Below are 20,986 nucleotides of genomic sequence, written 5' to 3' on the forward strand. Positions count from 1 at the left end.
CCATAAAATTAACATGTTTGTAAGGTGAGTAGACGCATATAACATATTTCAATTTTAAGATGTGACTGTATGTATTTACTAGAGTAAAATTTTACTTTTGATTTGACGTTTACTCTCATTTCAGCATTTGTTGTTCCAATCTGGTGAAAAACTTTTTTTATCTTGTTATTTTAAATACTATTTAAATGGAATAAAACCAGGTTTATGGAAAAAAACGGCTGAGCTACTTTTACTGTTTTATTCTATTTTTTTCTTTTATTTGCTGTAAAAATTTTCCACTCATTTCTTATATTTTAATTTACTCTCAATCCTTCTCTTTTTTTTCCGTCTACTAGAATTTTGATTAACGGGCCTAAACCCCAAGTCCAAACATACAAACAGCCATGAAAGACGGCCCAAAAGAAAACAATACAATTCCGGGCCCAAGGCCCAAACCAAGAAAACCCTAGGAAACGCGAGGCTTCGCCGCCGCACGGACAACCGCTACGACTCCGACGTCGCCCTCGCTTCGAAACAACACCGGGTAATCAACCGTCGATTCACCCGGATCCACCAGAACTCACTGACTTCACACCATCACCACCGCAAACGTCTTCAACTCAAGTGAACCCAAAGGCGGAGAGAATCAATCGACTGTTCGAGATCTCATCCGACGCCATTCATCACAATCACCGAGAGGAAGGCTTCACGCGAACCATCACCGTTAACCATGGTCGAGCTTCGAACGTCCTCAGACGTCGTCGCCACCAATCCAAACCAAAACCAAATCGTAAAAACTAAAAGGAAAAAACAAGACTAACCCTAAAACGGAACTAGGGAAACAACAGACGGCGAGGCAAGGCAAAGAACGCTTTCACCCCCCGTGAACTAGACCGACGAGGACAGAGCTGACGAAGCCTCCACCTCACGGGGACAGGAACCGGCGTCGACGAAGCTAGGAGAGCCTCCGCCTCCCGGAGGCAAAACCAAAAGGCCGAACAAAGGGCTTCACCGCGCCTTCCTCAAAACCACCGCGCCCTTACGCCAGAAACAGAAACGCCACATGCGGCCTTTTTCCAGAGCTCAGGCAAGGCGGAGGAGAGAGGGGACGATAGCAAAGCGAAATCGACGGCTGAACCGGTAGCTTGAGGGGCTCCGGCGACGGCACGCGCGCTCACGCGCCGGCCGTCCGCCGGACCCAAAAAGGAGATCTGGTTTCTCTCTCTACTTCTCTCTCTACTTCTCTCTCTACTTCTCTCTCGCCGGCACGATTTTTCTATAAGCAGAAAATTGCAAAAACTCTCAATCCTTCTCACATTTACCAATCACACTTTTAGTCTAGTTGAAAGCCCTCTGACTACAAAAAATTGTAGGCTTAGTTAACATGATTATAGTTACATTTGAAATATAACTCTAGTTAGCTATATTTCTTATTTTTAGGCAAAAAGAATTTCAGCGTGATCTAACCTTGTTGTAGGGATGTCAAAAACAAAAAAAAACCTTGTTTTAGGAATATATTATTTGCAGAGTAAATTGAATTTGTAGTGCTTTAAAAAAATTGTTATTATACAAAATAAAAGGACTTCGAAATTCGGTTCAAATAAATACTCCGTATGTATCATTTTAGTTGGTGTCTAAGGTTTTTACACAAAAATTAAGAAAATACAAAATTTTATGTAGTTTATTTTGGTTACATAAAATAACATTAAATAAAATTAGTTTAGCCAATAAGAAAAAAATACAATATTTTATAATTGGTCACAACTTTTTAGTGACATTAAATTTTATCTAGAATAATGAAAACATCACATAATATGAAACAAAATTAAAATCTCTAAACACCACTTAAAGTGATACGGATGGAATAATATAGTAACACAATAACCAGAGCAGCTTGCAATCGACTAATATATATACTAGAGGAGATTCGCGCTTCGCGCGGAGTATGTAAATTTTGTAGTATATTTTATTATGTTTTTTTTGAGTTTGTTGGCTTATGTTCAGGTTTCTTTGTGAGTTGACTTCATGACTATGTCGTTTATTGTTTTTCTTGTAGAGTTGCTTGATGGTTTGTGTTTGCTTATGTTAACTTTTTCCAGAAAGTAGGATGGACTTGATAGTTCTATTGATATCTGTGGACATTTAGAAGAATAATGCATACGGCACCATCTATGGTATAAGTATAACTATGAACTTCGACTACCAAAAATATTTATTGTCCCCTTGTTAAACGACAAATATACTTTTCTTGTTTCACAAAAAAACTAATTATCTACCCAACAAATCTTTCAAAACCATTAAATCCTTCATTTTATTGTTTATAACATAGTATTATATATGATTAATCCTTGACTATATATGGCTATTTACCCTATAATGGTCACACACTCACACTAAACACTCTAAAAACACCTCGTGAAGAGCTAGTGACCATTGTGATAAGAAAAAAATTTCTAGGATAGTCCAATCCCTCCATTTAATTCTTTTTCACCAAAAGAATCTCCAAAAAGAAAAAAATGACCAAGGGGGAGGGGGAGAGACGAATTCATTTTTGGGAAAATTGTTTTTTTAGGTTAAAAAAATGATAACATTGTCCCATTAGATTAATCTCATAACTTTTATGTCCTATTAGGCTAATTATTTTTTAAATGGCCATAATACCCTTAAAATTCAATTAACAAAATACTTTAAAAAAAAATATAAAGTAAAAAAAAAGTATTAAAAATCCCAAATTCAAAAAAGAAAACCTAAACCTCGAAGACTCCTTTCTCTCTCTCGTACGGCGACGCCTGCGTCTCCTCTTCTCCGACTCCGGCTGAAACTGAAGGATACTCTGGTGTCGAGCTCTTCTTCTGCGACTATACTCCGGGGTGGGCTTAAATCGACAACAATCTCCCGTCTAATCTCTTCTTCCCCTGTCGAAATTGAAGGTAAGTCATCTCTTCTCCTTGGTATTTCGTTTTGTTCTTTTGATTTCTCATGTATGCTAAGCTCTTGCTCGGTTCTTCTAAAACCTAACTATAGTTTCATGCTTTCAAAACCAGTGTTTGATAATCTTCATTTCTTTGTTAACAATATTCGAAAATTTGTTTGATAATCTCCTTGTTCTTTTGAAAATTTGAAAATTTGTTTGGTCCTTCTATGGTAAGCGAGGAATTAGCTAAGCGTGTCACGTCTGCAAGCAGGTGGCTTCAGAACTACGTAAACATTCAACTACTGATTTCTATCAACTTTTTGTCAATTATCTAAACTGCTTACTTTACAGATTTGTCTTTGTTTTTGTTTTTGTAGGAGATTGATGTTGTAATGTACATATTCCGGGAAAGAACAACACCTTCCTCAATCTCAGAGCCTCTCTGATTTCTATTGCCTTCTGGTCACTTCTTGCAGATGGATTCATCATCTTCTTGCATAAGGTTAAAGTGTGTTTCAGGTTCTGTTCACAAAGCACCAAACTGTGTCTAAGACAGCTTATTGGCGTGGAGACTGTGGAGTGTAGATTGTTGACACTTTTTGGGTTTATGATGAGATGAGCTGTTCAATATTGAAATTAACGTGTATATGGTCTCATGTTTCATTGACCTACTATTACTTGTATTGTTTACTTCTACCATTGCTTGTAATGTGTATATGATCTCTTGTTTTTTGCTTTGTTGGACATATAGTTCATGAAAAAATGCAAGCACAAACAAGTCTCTTTAACATTACCATACACCAAAAAATAATGCGAGGAATCTATGCCCTAAACAAGTCTCTAAACCACAAACAAGGTGTACTTTGCCTAATCTTCTACACAAATGAATATCTAAAGGAAACCATAAAAAAACCATAAATACAATGAAGACTGGTCGATCTGCTATGCAGACCGGTCGATCTTGTGCATGCCTATCTCAACGAAGAAACAAGAAAAAGAGCGAATGGGGAGGAGATCGGGCAAGGCGTAAGAGACTGTTGGTTTTTAGACAATCGGTCGATCTTGTTCATGCACCAGTTCGACGAAAGAGCAAGCGAGACCGGTCGATCTCCGTAGGGTGACTAAGTTTTTTTGCAAAAAATTGATTTTTAATATACGGAAACAGAATATTTTCAAATATTTTCTTCCTATATTTTTGGAACTGATTATCTTATCCGTAGAATCTGTATTCTACTATACATAGAATATAATAAACATGTCTGAAATCACTTTCTACATGTTTTAGATTTATAGTAATATGTAGATTCTGATTTCTACAGATTTTAGATTTATAGTTATGTGTAGATTCCCATTTCTAGAGATTTTAGAGCGATAGGTTAAGTGTAGAATATGTATTCCAAATATTTTTAGATTACTGTTATTTAGGTAGATCACGTATTCTAAACATAGTAGATGCAATGAAAAAAGTGGATTTCATTTTCTACTTTGTAGATTGTCAATTCTACTTTATGTAGAACAAAATATGAAATTATGATTTAAACATTTTTAGAACTAGAAAAAAATACTAGTAAGTTGATATAGGTATTTTATTAGTAGTTATTATTTTTTAAAAAAAAATTTGTTTGTAAAACTGTTTATTTGATTTATTTTCAAAAATACTTAAGGGTAGTAAAGACAAAAATGATACAAAATAGAAATTAGTCTAATGAGACAATGTTATCATTTTTTTGATCTAAAAAAACAATTTCCCCTTCATTTTTTTCTAAAAAGTTTTGTAATGTGAAATGTGGAAAAATCGGTATGTGCTTGTTTTAGAATTTGTATACACGTGCTCATTGAATATTTAGTGGGTATCTTTACAATTTTGGAAGTGGTTTTTGGAAAATAATAATACATATATAGAATGATTCATAATTTTATAATGCATTTGTATTCTTTGCCATTTCGTTCCCGCAACCTGTTTTTTTTCCTACAACAAAGAATATTTTGGTAAATACAGAGTATGATTGGGTGAAAAAGAGTCCTCCATGTTTTGGACTGAGTTTGTGGCAGAATTTATAAGGTTAAAACCAAAATGTGTAATCTTAAATCTCAAACAGAGAAAAATATTCTTAAAAATATGATCAAACAACTGACGTACAAAAATTAAATCCTGCAATTTCTTAATACCAAAGACACATGATCTAGCGGTGATCATTAGAACAGTCCCAGATCCAACCGCTCCATGTCACTGGTCGTTGAACCATTCCGCCTCTTTTCCGATCCCTCACCATCCTTCTTCTTCTCCATGCCCGCCATAGTCTTAACCACCACCACCGTGATTCACTCCTCTCTGCACAATATCGTTGGCCAAAGTTGACTTATTTAGTTAAATACATAATACACTCCGGATGTTTCATATGTACAGTTATTTTGTTATCATGTCAACCAATTTATTTGAGCATAAAGGCAAGGTCATCATTGTGAATAAAACAATTAATTATTGAAGGAAGTAGACTGATTGATACGGAAGCAATGAAGTATTGTCTCAACAGGGATTTGATGAAAACTTACAGCTTAATAATCATGACGTGAATGAGCAATATGGCTCTCACAGCACACTGGGACCTGCGAAAAAAAGAAACCAAAGCCATGAACACAGCCAGTGGCTCGGTCCTCCATGATCACCACTTGTAAAACTGCACCGAAATTCTGGAAGTACTCTGGATATTCAGTGGTTTTCTAAGAGAGCCGGCCAATTAACATCTTACATGGTTCTATTTTCATTCTGCATAAGCATATTTGTTCCCGAATCTATAATACATCTAGTAAACATCTCGATCTGACAGAAAACATCATCTATATATATTTTTTTAAAAAGAATCATCTGTTATAAAAATCTGGTGGAAAGAATTAGATCGACCTAACTCATGCGCTCTTTTGTTTATGTAGCTTTTTTGGCGTAAACTGATCCATGTAAAGTACACCTATATTGTGTGGGGGCCAACTGAAACGTATAGGAGCTTGAGAGAACTCATAGTTGGCCTAAATCCCTGTTGAAACCTGACCAAGAATTCACTTTATCACATAGATAATGGAAACCACACTTAGGGGAGAAGAAGCTGTGTTGGAAAGTCTTATTGACAAATGCTCAAGCAACGTCACTTAAAATTCCCACGTAAATCCAGAGTTCCTCACCAAAGTGATAACTTGCTCCTGATTTACTTTCATCTGAAAAGACCGTCTAAGCTCAGATTGATTCAGACCATCCACATGATGCAATTGAGATTTGACAAATCGGTCAAATGAAAATGTAGGAACATTATGAAATAGTTGCAAAAGAGAATTTGAGAAGACCATACTTTCTTACCTACCCAATAGGAGGAAGGTGAGCACGAACACCTAAATGACACGCCAAACCAAATCCTAGACCACAAATGTAAATTCATGGCCATATGACAAAGCTTGAGATCCAGCAAACATAATAAACTACGGTAAAAGAAGAAAATTGGCCTTTTATACCTCGCACATGAAGTATTCCATTTCCATCAACCATCAATACCTTTGTATGTAACGAAAGCAAAGTTAGAGACTTTTAGAAAGAAAAAAAGCATGGTTTAAGATCAGCCAACGGTAAGACGAAACTGAGAATAGAAAGGATGCTTATCATCCCTCCTTATTTGTAGAATCTGCAAGAGAAGATAGCATGTAACACGAAAAGTCCAATTTTTGGATTCCAAAATACTTGATTAAGCAAATGAAAACAGCAGAGCACTGGATCAGACACAACGAAGGAGAAGAGGAACTCACGAAAGGCAAGAAACCCATGGACATATGGAACATGAAAGGAGAGAGGAGAGTGGTCATGGTGAACTCCACGTAGAGAAGTAGCTCGTACTTGCCTCTAATGTACTTGATCATCTCTCATCGCTGATGAAGGTTACTTCCATGGGAAATCATCGTACGCAATCAATTTCTTCTTCAACTGATCCTGCACTCTGACTAAAGCAAACAACTCACTAATCGATTTGATAGTAAGGAACCAAAAAAAACATAGTACAAAACATACTCTGTCCAATTAATTGATGTCCCGACGAAGATTCGGCTGAAGCTTCTTCTCCATTCAAAGGTGAATGGCAAGGAAAGCAGCAGGGAAATAGCTACACAAGCACTCTCCACCCGGAGGAAACGCCTCCTGCACCCCTTTAAAACACCTGGAGAGAAACCTCAAATCTCAGGATTAAGAAGACTTTTTCTAATCAAGAATATATAAAATGAACTCACTTTATCCATGGGAAGAGAGGGTCGTCACCGTCGTACTCATCTATATCCTCAATCAGCTTCCTAATGAATCAGAGATCAATGAGTGTGATTCGATTGAAACCAAAGAGATAAAAAAGTTGAAGTGATACGATTGAAACCCTCAGCAAAAGCTCTTGAAGAAAATTTTACCTTCACTCTCAGATTCTTTCCACGCTTCACCATGTCTTTCAACTGATTCTTCAAACTCTAATCAGTTGTAGTGAGGAACATTTGACTGAAATACAATGGACCGAGGAAAATTTTACAAAAATACTAATTCAAAGATGCATATGTAACGTTTAACTCGTATATAACAAAAAAAAGGATTTAATTAATCTTCTGAGGCCAGCCGGGTGAGATGATGCAAATAAATCTACCAACCTCTTCAAACTCTGCTGCCGATTCAAGATTAGCGAACGCTCGGATGAGGGAACTGCGACGGTAGCCTTCCTACGGCGGCCCATCTCAGATCTTCTTTGTCTTGCTCAACAGTCTCAGCGTTCGACGGCCGCACGCGAACGATTGTCTACCTGTCTCAACGTCGATGTCGAAGTACTCACTCCCGTTCCACGCAGCCGCCATGGCTCTTTTCTCCGATCTGAGAGAGAGATTGGTTTCTCTCCTTAAAAAATGTTTATGTGATTAATTTTCTTGAGTGATTCAGTTAGATAAAGTGAGGAATTTATAAACTTTTGAGCTTGAGAATCTGAAGCGGTCGACTGATGAAATAATTAATGGGATATTATGAGTAGTAGCTCTGGAGGGCGTGGGCGTGGGCGTTGAGGATGAAAATCAGAGAATATGAGTAGTAGCTCTGGAGGGCGTGGGCGTGGGCGTTGAGGATGAAAATCAGAGAATACAATAATAGATGAGATGAAGCTCAAAAGGCAGAAACGCGTAGGTTTAAGAAGATGATGACGTGGCTACAGAAAGTTCTCCAATTGGCCGATTTTTTAATCTGACGTGGACACACTCTCTACTCCTCATATATCCCTTTTAGTATAGGTTAGATTTATTATATGTATAAGTAATTGTGGGGTCCATAATTTTGTGGATTATATATGTATAAGTAATTGTGGATCCATAATTTTCGTGGAACTCCATAGGTAATGGTTTTTAAAAGAGAATTTTAAAAATCTTTAAGAACCCTTATTTGTTGAACAAAAAAAAAAACTCTTATTTATGGGGTTTCACAATAATTATGGATCCCACAATTATTTACACATATATAATATATACATATGTATATACATAATACATATATATTAAGGTCTAAGACATAAACCACATTAGAAGACGGTTTTCAGTTTTGTTAATTGTTCTTTGGGCTTAGGCCCACTGAAACAACTCTTTTAACTTGTCTCCCCTCTCTTCTGCAACAAGTCCACTTTTAGATCCTCTGCTTCAGGCTCCTCAAGCTTCACTGGCCACGAAGGAGAAGCACGGTAGCATGCAGACGCGACTTCACTCTCATCGCGTAGTAGCATCATACTATTTAGTATCACAAGCAAACAAAGTTCTTGTAGAAACTCTCTAGCCCCATTCCATATTAACTTCGATACACGGAATTTTGTTTAGCAAGGAAAAATTGAATTTCATGTATCATGGAAAGATTTAGAAAATTCACAATTAGTTTGCTACTTCTAATGTGGTTGTAAGTTGCTTAGAAACGCTAATGGGACTTGCTCATTTTGTTAATTGGTAAAGATATCTTGAAAAGATACACCTTTACTTTATTTATTTATTTTAGAGAATAGTTATCAGTAATTAAGAGAAGATTTACTCAAACCATGAAAGATATTTTGGTTCGTGTCTGCCACTAATCAACCACCCTCCTTGCTTGGAAGTTGAAAATATAGTATGATAGTTTGTATTTTTAAAAATTGGCCAATGATTGTCAAACCAAATGGTCCACGGCCTCTCGGCCCGCATCTCGGCCCGCTCTGTGGCGGCTTTAGCAATCAGTTTCCAACCGGCGGCTATGTTGATTTATATTCGTGGAGACAATTAGTGCGGCAGTCGTTGTGACTCAAAAAGACGAAGTCGTTGCCTTTTAAGTCGAATTATATCTATCGGAGCCGAAAGTGTACTTTAGTATTGTCGGTTTTTGATATTTATTAATTGTTATTTTTGATAGAAAATTAGTTTGTGTATGCTTTTCCTGTAAGACAATAAAACATTGAACTCCCACAAAAATTAAAATGTCAATTTTTACAGGCAACTGGTCACTAATAATTTGATTTTTTTTATATCACAGTATTTTATTGTTTTTGTTGAACATGTTTAGTAATTGTCAAAAAGAAGGAAAAAAAACATGTTTAGTATTTTCCTGAGTCACATCATATACAAATATTAACGAACAATTTTGGTTCAAAAACACTGCAGTAACTATTTGGTTTGTGTATGTTTTGTATATTGCAGTCTGGTGTACCCTATATAATATGGGAATCACCTTGGTTAATGACTTAATGTTATGAACTTATGATGATGGTCTTTCCAATCGATCGATGAATTTCTTATTTTCTTACATTTTTTAACAAAATTTACTTCAATATTTGACTGTTGCTAGCTGGTTTCAAAAATTCCTATCATTTCTCATTTCTTGATTTATTTGTATACTTCATATTAGTTACCAAAGTATTTACATATACAGTCTAAAATGTTAAGCAACCACATCACAATTATTGAACGCGTTCAGATATTTATCATTATGATAACAGGGACGTACATGAATTAGAAGAAAATTTAGTTAGGGAAACACTACAAACAATTTTGCTGTTCATTTCGGTCCCATAGAAACGCTGGCAAGATTTGCTAATGTTTGTTTGTTTTCTTTGACAACGAAAGTTGATGCTTTTGTTACTTATTTATTCATTACGTGATTAATAGGCTTTCTGTGATTATGTGTATAGTTGTGGACGTGTAGTCGAAAAGGAAATATAAAGTAGTATCATAGGTTCTTGTATAATGATTTAAAGTATCACTAGAGTACTTAAATTTAAGTTGGTTGGGTCTATATGTATGGAATCAAATTTCGGGTCAAGATTATGGAATCAAAGCATGGGAAACGTGTGTACATTATTGCTAATAAGAGTTAAACTAGTCTCACATTTATATATTCGGATTTTAGAAAGATGCAAGTCTAAAACAATTATTGGTTTAAACAAAATTAATCATATGTAAATTTTGCGTGCGTCTACGTATGTAAACAAAAAGATTAACCATATGTAACGAAAATTAACAAAAATGTAAGAACTATACCAAACACATAAAATCTATAGACAAGTTGGTCCTCGTTTCTGAAAAAGAACATTCTTGTTCAGTCTTTCTGTCTCTGCTAATTCTTTTTTACATTTTTCAAGAAAAAACAGCAGACGTTATAGTAAAAACAAGAAGAAAACAAAGACCATTGACACTTACCCTTTAGCAAAAAAAAGACCGTTGACACTTTTTTTTAATTTAAGACCATTGAATACTAGATATATGCCGACCAATGAGGTACGCTCATTCAAGCTTAGAAATTATCGTTTTTTATCAAAGCTTAAAATACTCGTTAAATGTTGGATTAGGTTAGTACCAAATTAAAATTTTGAGAAATTCTCGTTTTATGTTTACTAACCAGTGAGGTACGTGCATCAATGCTTGAAGATTATATTTTCTTTGTACTTCATATTAATCAATTAGCTATATATATTTATATTAGTTTTGGGAAAACTTAAAAATTGCAATTTAAGAAAAATACTTTAAACACTGGATTATAAAATAACTTAAAGTAGTCGATTAAAATGTTTCTTAATATTTTTGATTATTCTAAAAATAAATAAATCAAATATTTAAATTAGTTATGGGAAAGCTAGCCAATATTTGCTTACACAAGTTATAGTTGTAGTTTAATTACAACAATGCAAATGACTTAAATACGTCAATTATAAACAATTTCTTGACATTTGTGAGAATTCCAAAAAACAGTAACGATGAAATGGAGGAAATACAGTTACAAAAAAAAATGGAGGAAATACATTTTTCTATCAACAAAGATTGGTCTAGTTTAATCATCTACGGAAGTTATTTAAATTATCAGACTTTTATTTATCTTTTCTCCTAATTCATGAAACTAACCCATTTCTAATCAATCATCAAAAAGCTCAACATTATTTAAACCAAGACTAGAGAGAAAGAGCAAGAAAGTATGACAACCAGCCTTAAAGTTAAAGGTAATAGTACCTTTTGTTTGTTCTTCTTTTTTTTGTAACAAATTTTTATTTTAATACTTAAATCTGATTTTATGAACTTATGATTATATTAGACGTTTGAAACAATGAATTTCTTTTTCAGATTCCTAAAAATGTTTTGAAATTCCATAACTAGTAACGGCAAAGTATTTCTGAAAAGATGGACTTGATGGAAATAATCTAATTTCTTGTAAAAGAAAAAATAGGATAAAAAGAGATGTGACCAAATTTATTTGTTAATGGTCTTTTTGTTCTAAACTCTGAAAATATGTTTCATTAAATGATATTCAATTTTTTTTTCTGGCATTTGTGGTCTAAACCTGAAGGGTATGTGTAGTCAAAACATTTATGGTAAAAAAGTGGATTTTTAATTCTTATGTTTGCGACAAATCTCCATTAATTACTGGTTTAATATGGTCAAAAACTCAAGAGTAGTAACGACATTAATCACTAATGAAAAACTGTAAAAAGTTTTAACTTTTACTGTATTTTGTTTTCTGAAGAACAGTTTTTTTTCTGCAAAGGTCTAATTTTTTCTGTTGACTCCTCTGTTTTGGTTTATGTTTAATAAATGAAAAGATTTTTACAGTTCATGGGTTAGTGATAAGCACGCCTGCCTTCCTCATCATTCCCTCCAACCTTTCTCTCTCTTAAAAATTGTTCCTTTGCCTTTTCCTTCTCTCTCTAGATAAAGCTTTCAATCCGCTTCCCTCTCTCTCTCTCTGCTTCTTCTGTTCATCTTTGTTGCTTCGTCTCCCAAGGAAAGGAAGCAAATTTGAGTAAAGTTTTGTACTTTTTTGCAATTTGTTCTCATCAGATTGGATCTGGGCTTTGAGCTGAATAAGGTAAATACTGAAACTCGTATATTCTGGGTTTTTTGTTTTCTCTCTGAAAGTTTTCAGCTTTCTGGGTTTTTGTTGTGTATCCATTGATCTAATTGGGAAGATATAGATGTCTGGTGTGAAGGAAGATATTTAGTTTAATAAGTGAAATAGATTTGTAGAGATATTTAAATCCTTGAGCTTTGTGATGGTAGAAAGGTTTGGGGTTTGGTGAGATATGATGATGTTTGAATGGAGAGTCTTTGCCTTTGTTTCATATTGTCTGGGGAATTGAAAACTACACTTCCCATGTAACTTAATTTTCAGAGTTTTTTTCTTTCTCTTTGGCGGCAAACCTGAGTGGATTGTTTCATAAACGCCTTGTAATTTGACTGGAATTGACTTTGAGTTGATGTTGACTGGTTTGGATTCTTAGTTGTACAGTCATTTCATTTCAATTCAGAAGAAAACTTTTGTTTGTTTGTTTGTTCCTGGCTTCTATTTGGTTTCTGGTTTCCCTTCTATTTATCAGCTGAATCCAGTGTTGGGATTTTCATTTAGTGTGTATGGTACTGTTGCAATCGATAGAACTATGCCTGTTACAATCAGATTTTTGTGGTCTATAATGAAATGTGTTCTTGGATTGGTTTTGCATTTTGTTAACGGTGTTTGCCTCATAGGTTATTAGTGGTCTCTATCCTTTTCAGTGTTTATAAGTTGGAGAGTGTGGTAAAAAGACTGGTTAAGTATGTCTGTTTCCATGAGAGACTTGGACCCAGCTTTCCAAGGAGCTGGACAGAAAGCGTATCCTTCACCTTCCAATCCCTTACTCAAGTCTTATTATGTACTTTTTGATTTCAAATTATTTCGGTTTTTTGTTTATATCCATATGAGATTCTCCTTGACGGTTAATTTAGCGGTATTGAGGTATGGCGTATAGAGAACTTCAGCCCTGCCCCCATTCCAAAGTCTTCCATTGGGAAGTTTTTCACCGGAGACTCCTACATAGTATTGAAGGTAACTAAGAGCATAGGAACTATTTTTTTCTTGATGGAGCCTTGGCTAAAGTGTTTAACTCCTTTGATGGTCAGACAACGGCGTTAAAAACTGGTGCATTGCGCCATGATATCCATTACTGGCTTGGTAAAGATACTTCTCAGGTAAGCCCCCTCTTCTTATATGTTCTTCGTTTAGTTAGAATGATGGAGAGAACTTTGGAAGATTTATAATATATTATTTTCAAAATAGGATGAAGCTGGGACTGCTGCAGTTAAGACGGTTGAATTAGATGCAGCTCTAGGAGGTCGTGCAGTTCAGTATCGTGAAGTCCAAGGCCACGAGACCGAGAAATTCTTGTCCTATTTTAAGCCATGTATCATACCTCAAGAAGGTGGAGTAGCTTCAGGATTCAAACATGTGGAAGCTGAAGAACATATTACCCGCTTGTTCGTCTGCAGAGGAAAACATGTGGTCCATGTCAAGGAGGCAAGTCACACATTCCTTTATCTCACGTTGTGGTTACACACTAACGGTCTAAACTGTGATTACAGGTTACTTTTGCTCGGAGTTCTTTAACCCATGATGATATTTACATTCTTGACACAAAGTCCAAGATCTTCCAATTCAATGGATCTAATTCAAGTATCCAAGAGAGAGCTAAGGCACTTGAAGTGGTTCAGTATATTAAAGATACTTACCATGATGGAACATGTGAAGTTGCTACTGTTGGTTAGTGAGCCGAGTGGTTTAACTAGGGATTAGTGTCTTTATCATCTCTAATTGTATTTTTTTTTTTTTTTACATTTGCAGAGGATGGGAGACTTATGGCTGATGCTGATAGTGGAGAGTTTTGGGGTTTCTTTGGTGGATTCGCTCCTTTACCTAGAAAAACAGCTAATGATGAAGACAAAACTCACACTTCCGATATCAAAAAATTATTCTGGTAATATTGTGTTTCATATTATATATTTTGAGTTCATAATGCTTCTACTGAATCTTTTGTGAAATTGAAGTGTGGAGAAGGGACAAGCAAACCCTGTTGAAGGAGATTCTTTGAAAAGAGAGATGCTGGATACAAGCAAGTGTTATATTCTTGATTGTGGACTTGAAATGTTTGTTTGGATGGGAAGAACCACATCTCTTGATGATAGAAAAACTGCAAGTGGAGCAGCAGAAGTAAGTGGAGTCTTGAAATCTTTTGTTTTTGTTGTGTACCATGGTGTTTGCTGATGTTAGAAGAATCATACAGGAAATGATCCGTTCATCTGAGCGACCCAAATCGCAAATGATCCGCATAATAGAAGGGTTTGAGACCGTTACATTCAGATCAAAGTTTGATACATGGGCCCAAGTAACTAATACAACTGTGTCAGAGGATGGTAGAGGCAGAGTTGCCGGTGAGTATTATTTTAAATACTTACTCTCAGCTGATATTCATTGTTGTTTAATGTTTTTGTTTTGTCATTTTTAGCACTTTTGCAACGGCAAGGAGTGAATGTGAGAGGGCTAATGAAAGCTGCTCCACCTAAAGAAGAGATCCAAGCTTTCATTGATTGCACTGGGAATCTGCAGGTGTGGCGTGTGAATGGTCAGCAAAAGATTCTCCTTCAAGCTGCTGATCATTCGAAATTCTACAGTGGAGATTGCTATGTTTTCCAGTATTCTTATCCTGGTGAAGAAAAAGAAGAAGTTCTTATAGGAACTTGGTTCGGAAAGCAAAGCGTGGAGGTGAGCTCTCCAAATAACAAAATCAAATTCTTACATGGTGCAAGTAGGTTTAGAATTGTGAGTTTGTGATCATATGTGTAGGAAGAAAGAGCTTCTGCAGTGTCTATGGCGAGCAAAATGGTTGAATCAATGAAGTTTGTACCAGCTCAAGTAATCTTCTTCTGCATTCATTACACAAGTATATTATCTGTTTTTTTTTCTTTCTTCTGAAAATTTTCATTCTCTTGTGTCTAGGCTCGCATCTATGAAGGAAAGGAACCTGTTCAGTTCTTTGTCATTATGCAAAGCTTTATCGTTTTCAAGGTGTGGCGATAGTTTCAGCCTGTAGTTTTGTTTTATCATCAATGTTCTGGTTTATAAAGATATTTTCAACATCTGCTGACATTGTTTGCGGTGGTTGAATCTTTACAGGGTGGTATTAGCAGTGGATACAAGAAATACATAGCAGAGAAAGAAGTTGATGATGATACATACAATGAGAATGGTCTTGCTCTATTCCGCATTCAAGGGTCTGGTCCTGAAAATATGCAAGCAATACAAGTTGAACCTGTATGTGTCATTTTCCCATTCTTCGTCCTCTAAAATTAAAACCTTCATGTCTTCTAATACTGTTGATTAACGTCAACAGGTTGCTTCATCACTGAACTCCTCATACTGTTACATACTACATAATGATACTTCTGTCTTTACTTGGACTGGGAATCTAGCAACCTCAACTGACCAGGAACTTGTTGAGAGACAGCTTGATCTTATTAAGGTAAGATGAGTTTCTTCTTAATTGCTATAAGGATAAGTCAATTATGTTTCCATTAAGGCCTTAGTTACGTTTTGAGTGTCGCTGAAGCAGCATCTGTTATGTTGTTTTTTTTGTGCAGCCAAACCTACAGACTAGAGCACAAAAGGAAGGTTCAGAATCAGAACAGTTCTGGGAGTTATTAGGAGGCAAAACCGAATATTCGAGCCAAAAGCTCACAAAAGAACCTGAGAGTGACCCTCACTTGTTCTCCTGCACATTCTCTAAAGGTACAGAAGATCATTATTCTGTTTTTTTTTAACAATAGAAGTTTAAGCTCAAGCTGTAATTGCTCAATACTGACACTGCGTCTTTTTCTTTTCATTGCTGAAATGCAAATTAATCCAGAAATTCTGAAGGTGACAGAGATATATAACTTCACACAGGATGACTTGATGACAGAAGATATATTTATAGTAGACTGCCACTCAGAGATCTTCGTATGGGTTGGCCAAGAAGTAGTCCCCAAGAACAAGTTGCAAGCCTTAACTATTGGAGAGGTCAGATTCATTAGAAGCATTGTTAAAAACTCTTGATTCTGAAACTTTTAGGAAAAGTTGCTCATCTATACCTTTTGTTTCCTTAGAAATTCATTGAGAAAGATTCTCTCCTGGAGAAGTTATCCCCTGAAGCACCTATATATGTGATCATGGAAGGTGGTGAGCCAAGTTTCTTCACCCGTTTTTTCACTTCTTGGGATTCCTCAAAGTCTGCTGTAAGTACTATAACACCTTCAATAAATACTGAAAGAAGGAAAGCCCTGACAAAGGAGGAAACACTCTTATTTTGTTTACAGATGCATGGAAACTCATTCCAGAGAAAACTCAGAATCGTCAAAAATGGTGGAACTCCAGTTGCAGAGGTAAAGAATCTTTCATGGTTTCCTCCTTGTTGATGATTCTTCAGAGTTTGTGTGTTCATTTCTCTCTTTGGTTATTGTTTTGATGATTAGAAACCGAAACGAAGGACTCCAGCTTCATACGGTGGCCGTGCTAGTGTTCCAGACAAATCACAGCAGCGGTCAAGAAGCATGTCGTTTAGTCCAGACAGGGTTCGCGTGAGGGGAAGATCTCCAGCTTTCAATGCACTCGCAGCAACGTTTGAGAGCCAAAACGCAAGAAACCTCTCAACACCTCCCCCTGTAGTTAGAAAACTCTACCCTAGATCTGTTACTCCTGATTCCTCAAAGCTTGCTCCCAAGTCTTCAGCCATTGCTTCTCGTAGTGCCCTTTTCGAACAACAACTAAAAACACCTCCCCAAGAACCTTCAATACCAAAATCACTCAAAGGTATTCGAATCTTGGTTTAGAGATTCACCTCTTTTTTCACTTTTGAGTATTGACATTTTGAGCTTTTATTGGGTATGAAGCGAGCCCAAAGACACCCGAGTCTCCAGCACCAGAATCCAACTCAAATGGAAAGGAGGAGAAGAAGGAGAATGGGAACGAGGAGGAGAAATCAATGAGCAGCAGGATAGAATATCTGACGATCCAAGAAGATGCTAAGGAAGGAGTGGAAGATGAAGAAGATTTGCCAGCTTACCCATACGAACGTCTCAAGACAACTTCTGCTGATCCTATCTCAGAGATTGATGTAACAAGAAGAGAGGTAAAGTTCAAACCAGCAAAGGGCTTTTTGATTTGAAGAAGATGTTGATTGGTGTTGGTCTTTGTTTATAGGCTTACCTTTCATCAGAGGAGTTCAAAGAGAAATTTGGTATGACGAAAGAAGCTTTCTACAAGCTGCCTAAATGGAAACAGAACAAGTTCAAGATGGCTGTTCAACTCTTCTGAGGTATAATCCAAACACAAAATCTATTTTTTTATTGGACAGAGAAAAATGAAGTTTGATTGTGTTTTCCTTTTCTTCTTTTCAGAAAGGATAAGATTCAAGGGACAGTGTCAGTACATTTTAAGCTGCTTCTGCTCCCCATGATAGAAGCTTAATAACAATTTTTTTCATGGAGCAGTTTTCTTTTCCCCTGATTTTTCATCTTTTTTCTCCTTCAAATCTTTCACCTTTGTTTTCATCATCAGTTTGCTTGTTTCTCTCTTTTATCATTTCCAACTTAAAAAAAAAAGTTTGATGGGCTAAGGTTACAGGTTTTGGCCTTGAGTCTTTGATTTATTTATTCTTGGGGTTACTTTGCTATCAAATTGAGGAAATTTGGTTGCAAAAGGAAGAGTTTATTTAGTGAGTATTCATAAAAACAAATAGACTCTGCATTTCTTTTTTATCTTTTTCTTTTTGGCAGAATTCAAGAATTGTGTGACGTTTTTTTTTTTGGTATATAGCAAAGTGTACAAACTCAAACTCTCACATGAATCTAAGAAATTGAACACATTCGTATTCTTTTTACCATTTAACTTGATTCCCAAGCATTCAAATTGGCTTAGAGCTTCTTCTTTTGTTGCGTATTCTTATATTTCTGAAACTTTTGTTTCTCGTACTCCCTAATTATTTTTAGGGAAATTAGGTGGTATAACCAAACAAAAACCTCTAATTCATTATATAACCAAAATCATCCTCTCTCTCCTCTTCTCTCTTCCTATCTCTCTCTAACATCTTTCTACAAAACTAATTTAACTTTTTTTTATGGTTATATCACAAATAAGTCCTTATTTTTAACCTTTTTCATTTTTTTGCCCTTCCCATGTACTCTGGTAGAGATAATTCATTTACTTGGTTAAAAAAATATTTTATTATTATTTTATAAATACATGTGATTGTTGTTTTTTTTAATTCGTTTTTGGTCTGTTTTCAACTAATTTGGGGTTTTGTAGATTAGAGATAAATTTTTTTTTTAATTTCATGAATCTGAAAAGTTTTTTTTTAAATAAATCAATTTAATTATAAATTATTGTTTTAATTTGTTTTTAGGGAGAAAGTTGTTATCAGCTGGGCCCAACTTTTATTCTCAGCCTAAATTCTTCCCAACTAATATATATATGATATAACCCAAACTATTATTTCGTAGCTAGGGCAAATAACCTAGTGCGTCCTCCCAATTTTAACTGGACTAAAACAATCTTTTAGTTTGATTTACCAGGAGCTAAGAATTTTTGGTGAATAAAACACTTCTCTATTATTATTATTTTTGCTTTGATTTTTTAGGAGCTAGGGTTTTCTTTCCATTTTTTATAATTACCGTTTGAGGTTTTTATTTTTGGAGGGTTCTGTTTGTTTGAGGTTTTGGCATATGCTTGATGGCGAATAATTCCGGCACAGACGAAGTGATGAATCAATCCGAGGAGCCAAGGACCCCGCTGAAGAGACCAGTCTTGAAAAACGACACTGGATTCGCCATGGTATGGACCCCTGAAGAACAAGCAACTCTAGATAACGTCCTACTCAAGAAACCTAAAGACGCTTCTAAATATTCGTGTGTCTCACGTTACGCGAGAATCTCATTAGAGTTTCCAAATAAGACCACCAAAGACATCGCTATGCGTTGCAGATGGATCAAAGAATTGGGAAGAGTCAAAGCTGAGAGTTCAAACTCAGCTCCTCAAGATGCGGTCATCGATGAGGTAATTAACCAAAACGGGAAACTGTTTTATCAGATTTTTGATAATCTCTCATATTCCTCAAAGCTCGAAGAAAACCTTACACTCTTCAACAAATCCCGCGACAATATCATGGTACTTGTCAACAAGCTCAACGAGAATGTGCCGGACCAGATGAAGCATATGCCACCATTGCCTGACAAATTGAACGATGATTTATTTAAATTCATTGGTTCAAAATCAAATCTACCATAGATACCATGAATAACTGTTTTTTTGGTCTTGCAATTTGATTTCTGTAATTATTTTTGTAAATATCTTCTTACATTACTTTCACCACCAACTATCTCGAAAAATCTTTCTGTTTTTGTCTCACAAACAAAGGATGTTTCAAAACCTACCAATGCCAATTTCTTCAACATAGTTAGTTGGGCATGAGTATATTTCTGCCCCTATCATTATTTTCTTGAAACACTTCATTAAATTTAAAACAGAAAAGTTAGGTGAGTAGGCATGAGACTTATTATCCGAGATTCGGATTCGATTCGAGATCCGCTCTGAAAATAGAATATCCGAGATACGCGGATCCGAATCCAGATAGTAAAATCTTGGATCTGTCCAAATCGAATCTGAATCTAGATATCTTAATTTTTAGGTCAGGATATCCAGATCCAGATCCGTATTTTTAAAACACATTAAATCTTTAAATTTCATTAATATTTATATTTGATATATTAATATTTATACATGAATTAATTTTATAATATTCTATTTTAGTTACAATACTATAAACATATATAAATATATTTATAAATCTTGTTTAAATATTTAATTCATGTATTATATTAAAAAAATTAGTATTTTTTAAAATATTATTTTTACTTATTTTTACGGATCCAGAACCGGATATCCGCGATAATAGAATATCGAGACGGATATAAAAAAACCACGAATCCGGATTCGAATATTAAATCTACGGATCCGGATCGATACTCTAAATTTTCCGGATATCCGGATCCGTCCCATGCCTATAGAAGAGGGAATTAACAAGACTAAGCTTTGCTAAATTATCAGCAATAACATTGTTCTCTCGATTTTAACATTTACGCCCAAAAAAAACATTGTTCTGTCAAGAGATCCAACCAAAAGAAATCGAATCACATTTCGTTGCCAGCTTCAAAATGTCGGATACAGGTCCAAAAATCTCTGGCAAAATCATTTATGATGCTTAAGTCTTCAATATAACCTCAACTAATTGTATATCTAACGTTAGCAGAAAATATTTCAGAAACTACATGTATATTAGTATTGTGTATCTATAAATTTCATAAATGGAGATCGATTTCATTTTTCTCCACAAAACTTGATTTTTTTTATAAAACTTTATTTTATCTATTTATATAAAATTAATAACAAGAGAAATATACAACTAAAGATGGTATACTATGAATAATTTATTAATAAAATAAAAATAGTTTAATACTCTCTCTGTTTTTTAATATAAATCGTTTTACAATTGTGCACATAGATTAAGAAATCATTAATTTTTTATATTTTCTTAACAAAAATATCATTAATTATTTACCTAACCACAAATCAACCAATAATAAAATAGAAAATATATTATCATTGGTCATATAATATTAAGTATTAATAAATTTTATATAGATAACTGAAAACGTCGTATTAGGGATAAATGTCCCACATCGGATATTGGAAGGATCCTCAGCAAT

The 20,986-nt window shown here is 35.1% G+C and overlaps 2 protein-coding genes and 2 long non-coding RNA genes across 13 annotated transcripts; 3 read left to right on the plus strand and 1 right to left on the minus strand.

Moving 5' to 3' along the window:
* The first annotated feature begins 2,601 nt into the window (after nt 1-2,601).
* On the plus strand, nt 2,602-3,622 carry LOC106444725. Its single transcript, XR_007327126.1, has 3 exons — nt 2,602-2,909; nt 3,129-3,180; nt 3,271-3,622. It is a non-coding gene; the product is annotated as an uncharacterized LOC106444725 (long non-coding RNA).
* A 1,334-nt stretch (nt 3,623-4,956) lies between these two features.
* LOC106441023 lies at nt 4,957-8,052 on the minus strand. Of its 10 annotated transcripts, none has more exons than XR_001287810.3 (8): nt 7,556-8,051; nt 7,325-7,409; nt 7,157-7,216; nt 6,942-7,086; nt 6,683-6,874; nt 6,395-6,434; nt 5,447-6,298; nt 4,957-5,225 (listed from the first exon to the last, which is right to left on the minus strand). It is a non-coding gene; the product is annotated as an uncharacterized LOC106441023 (long non-coding RNA). The 10 variants fall into 10 exon arrangements; XR_007327129.1 differs by having other exon boundaries at nt 6,395-6,561; XR_007327128.1 differs by having other exon boundaries at nt 6,395-6,870; nt 7,556-8,052.
* A 3,960-nt stretch (nt 8,053-12,012) lies between these two features.
* On the plus strand, nt 12,013-18,098 carry LOC106441024 (villin-4-like). The gene is made up of 22 exons (XM_048764679.1): nt 12,013-12,251; nt 12,908-13,031; nt 13,145-13,244; nt 13,319-13,387; nt 13,476-13,712; nt 13,778-13,955; nt 14,037-14,169; nt 14,240-14,402; nt 14,476-14,623; nt 14,698-14,954; nt 15,036-15,104; nt 15,189-15,257; nt 15,366-15,503; nt 15,583-15,711; nt 15,830-15,977; nt 16,096-16,247; nt 16,334-16,462; nt 16,544-16,609; nt 16,700-17,036; nt 17,117-17,355; nt 17,427-17,541; nt 17,624-18,098. The coding sequence occupies exons 2-21, from the start codon at nt 12,976-12,978 to the stop codon at nt 17,538-17,540; spliced, it is 2,931 nt and encodes a 976-aa protein (XP_048620636.1). The 5' UTR covers nt 12,013-12,251; nt 12,908-12,975; the 3' UTR covers nt 17,541; nt 17,624-18,098.
* A 634-nt stretch (nt 18,099-18,732) lies between these two features.
* Nucleotides 18,733-19,971, plus strand: LOC106442814. Its single transcript, XM_013884456.3, has 2 exons — nt 18,733-18,812; nt 18,937-19,971. Exon 2 carries the CDS (start codon nt 18,954-18,956, stop codon nt 19,506-19,508), a length of 555 nt encoding a protein of 184 aa, XP_013739910.1. The 5' UTR covers nt 18,733-18,812; nt 18,937-18,953; the 3' UTR covers nt 19,509-19,971.
* The last annotated feature ends 1,015 nt before the right edge of the window (nt 19,972-20,986 follow it).

This window comes from Brassica napus, chromosome A3 (genome assembly GCF_020379485.1).
Source record: "Brassica napus cultivar Da-Ae chromosome A3, Da-Ae, whole genome shotgun sequence".
Taxonomy (NCBI): domain Eukaryota; kingdom Viridiplantae; phylum Streptophyta; class Magnoliopsida; order Brassicales; family Brassicaceae; genus Brassica; species Brassica napus.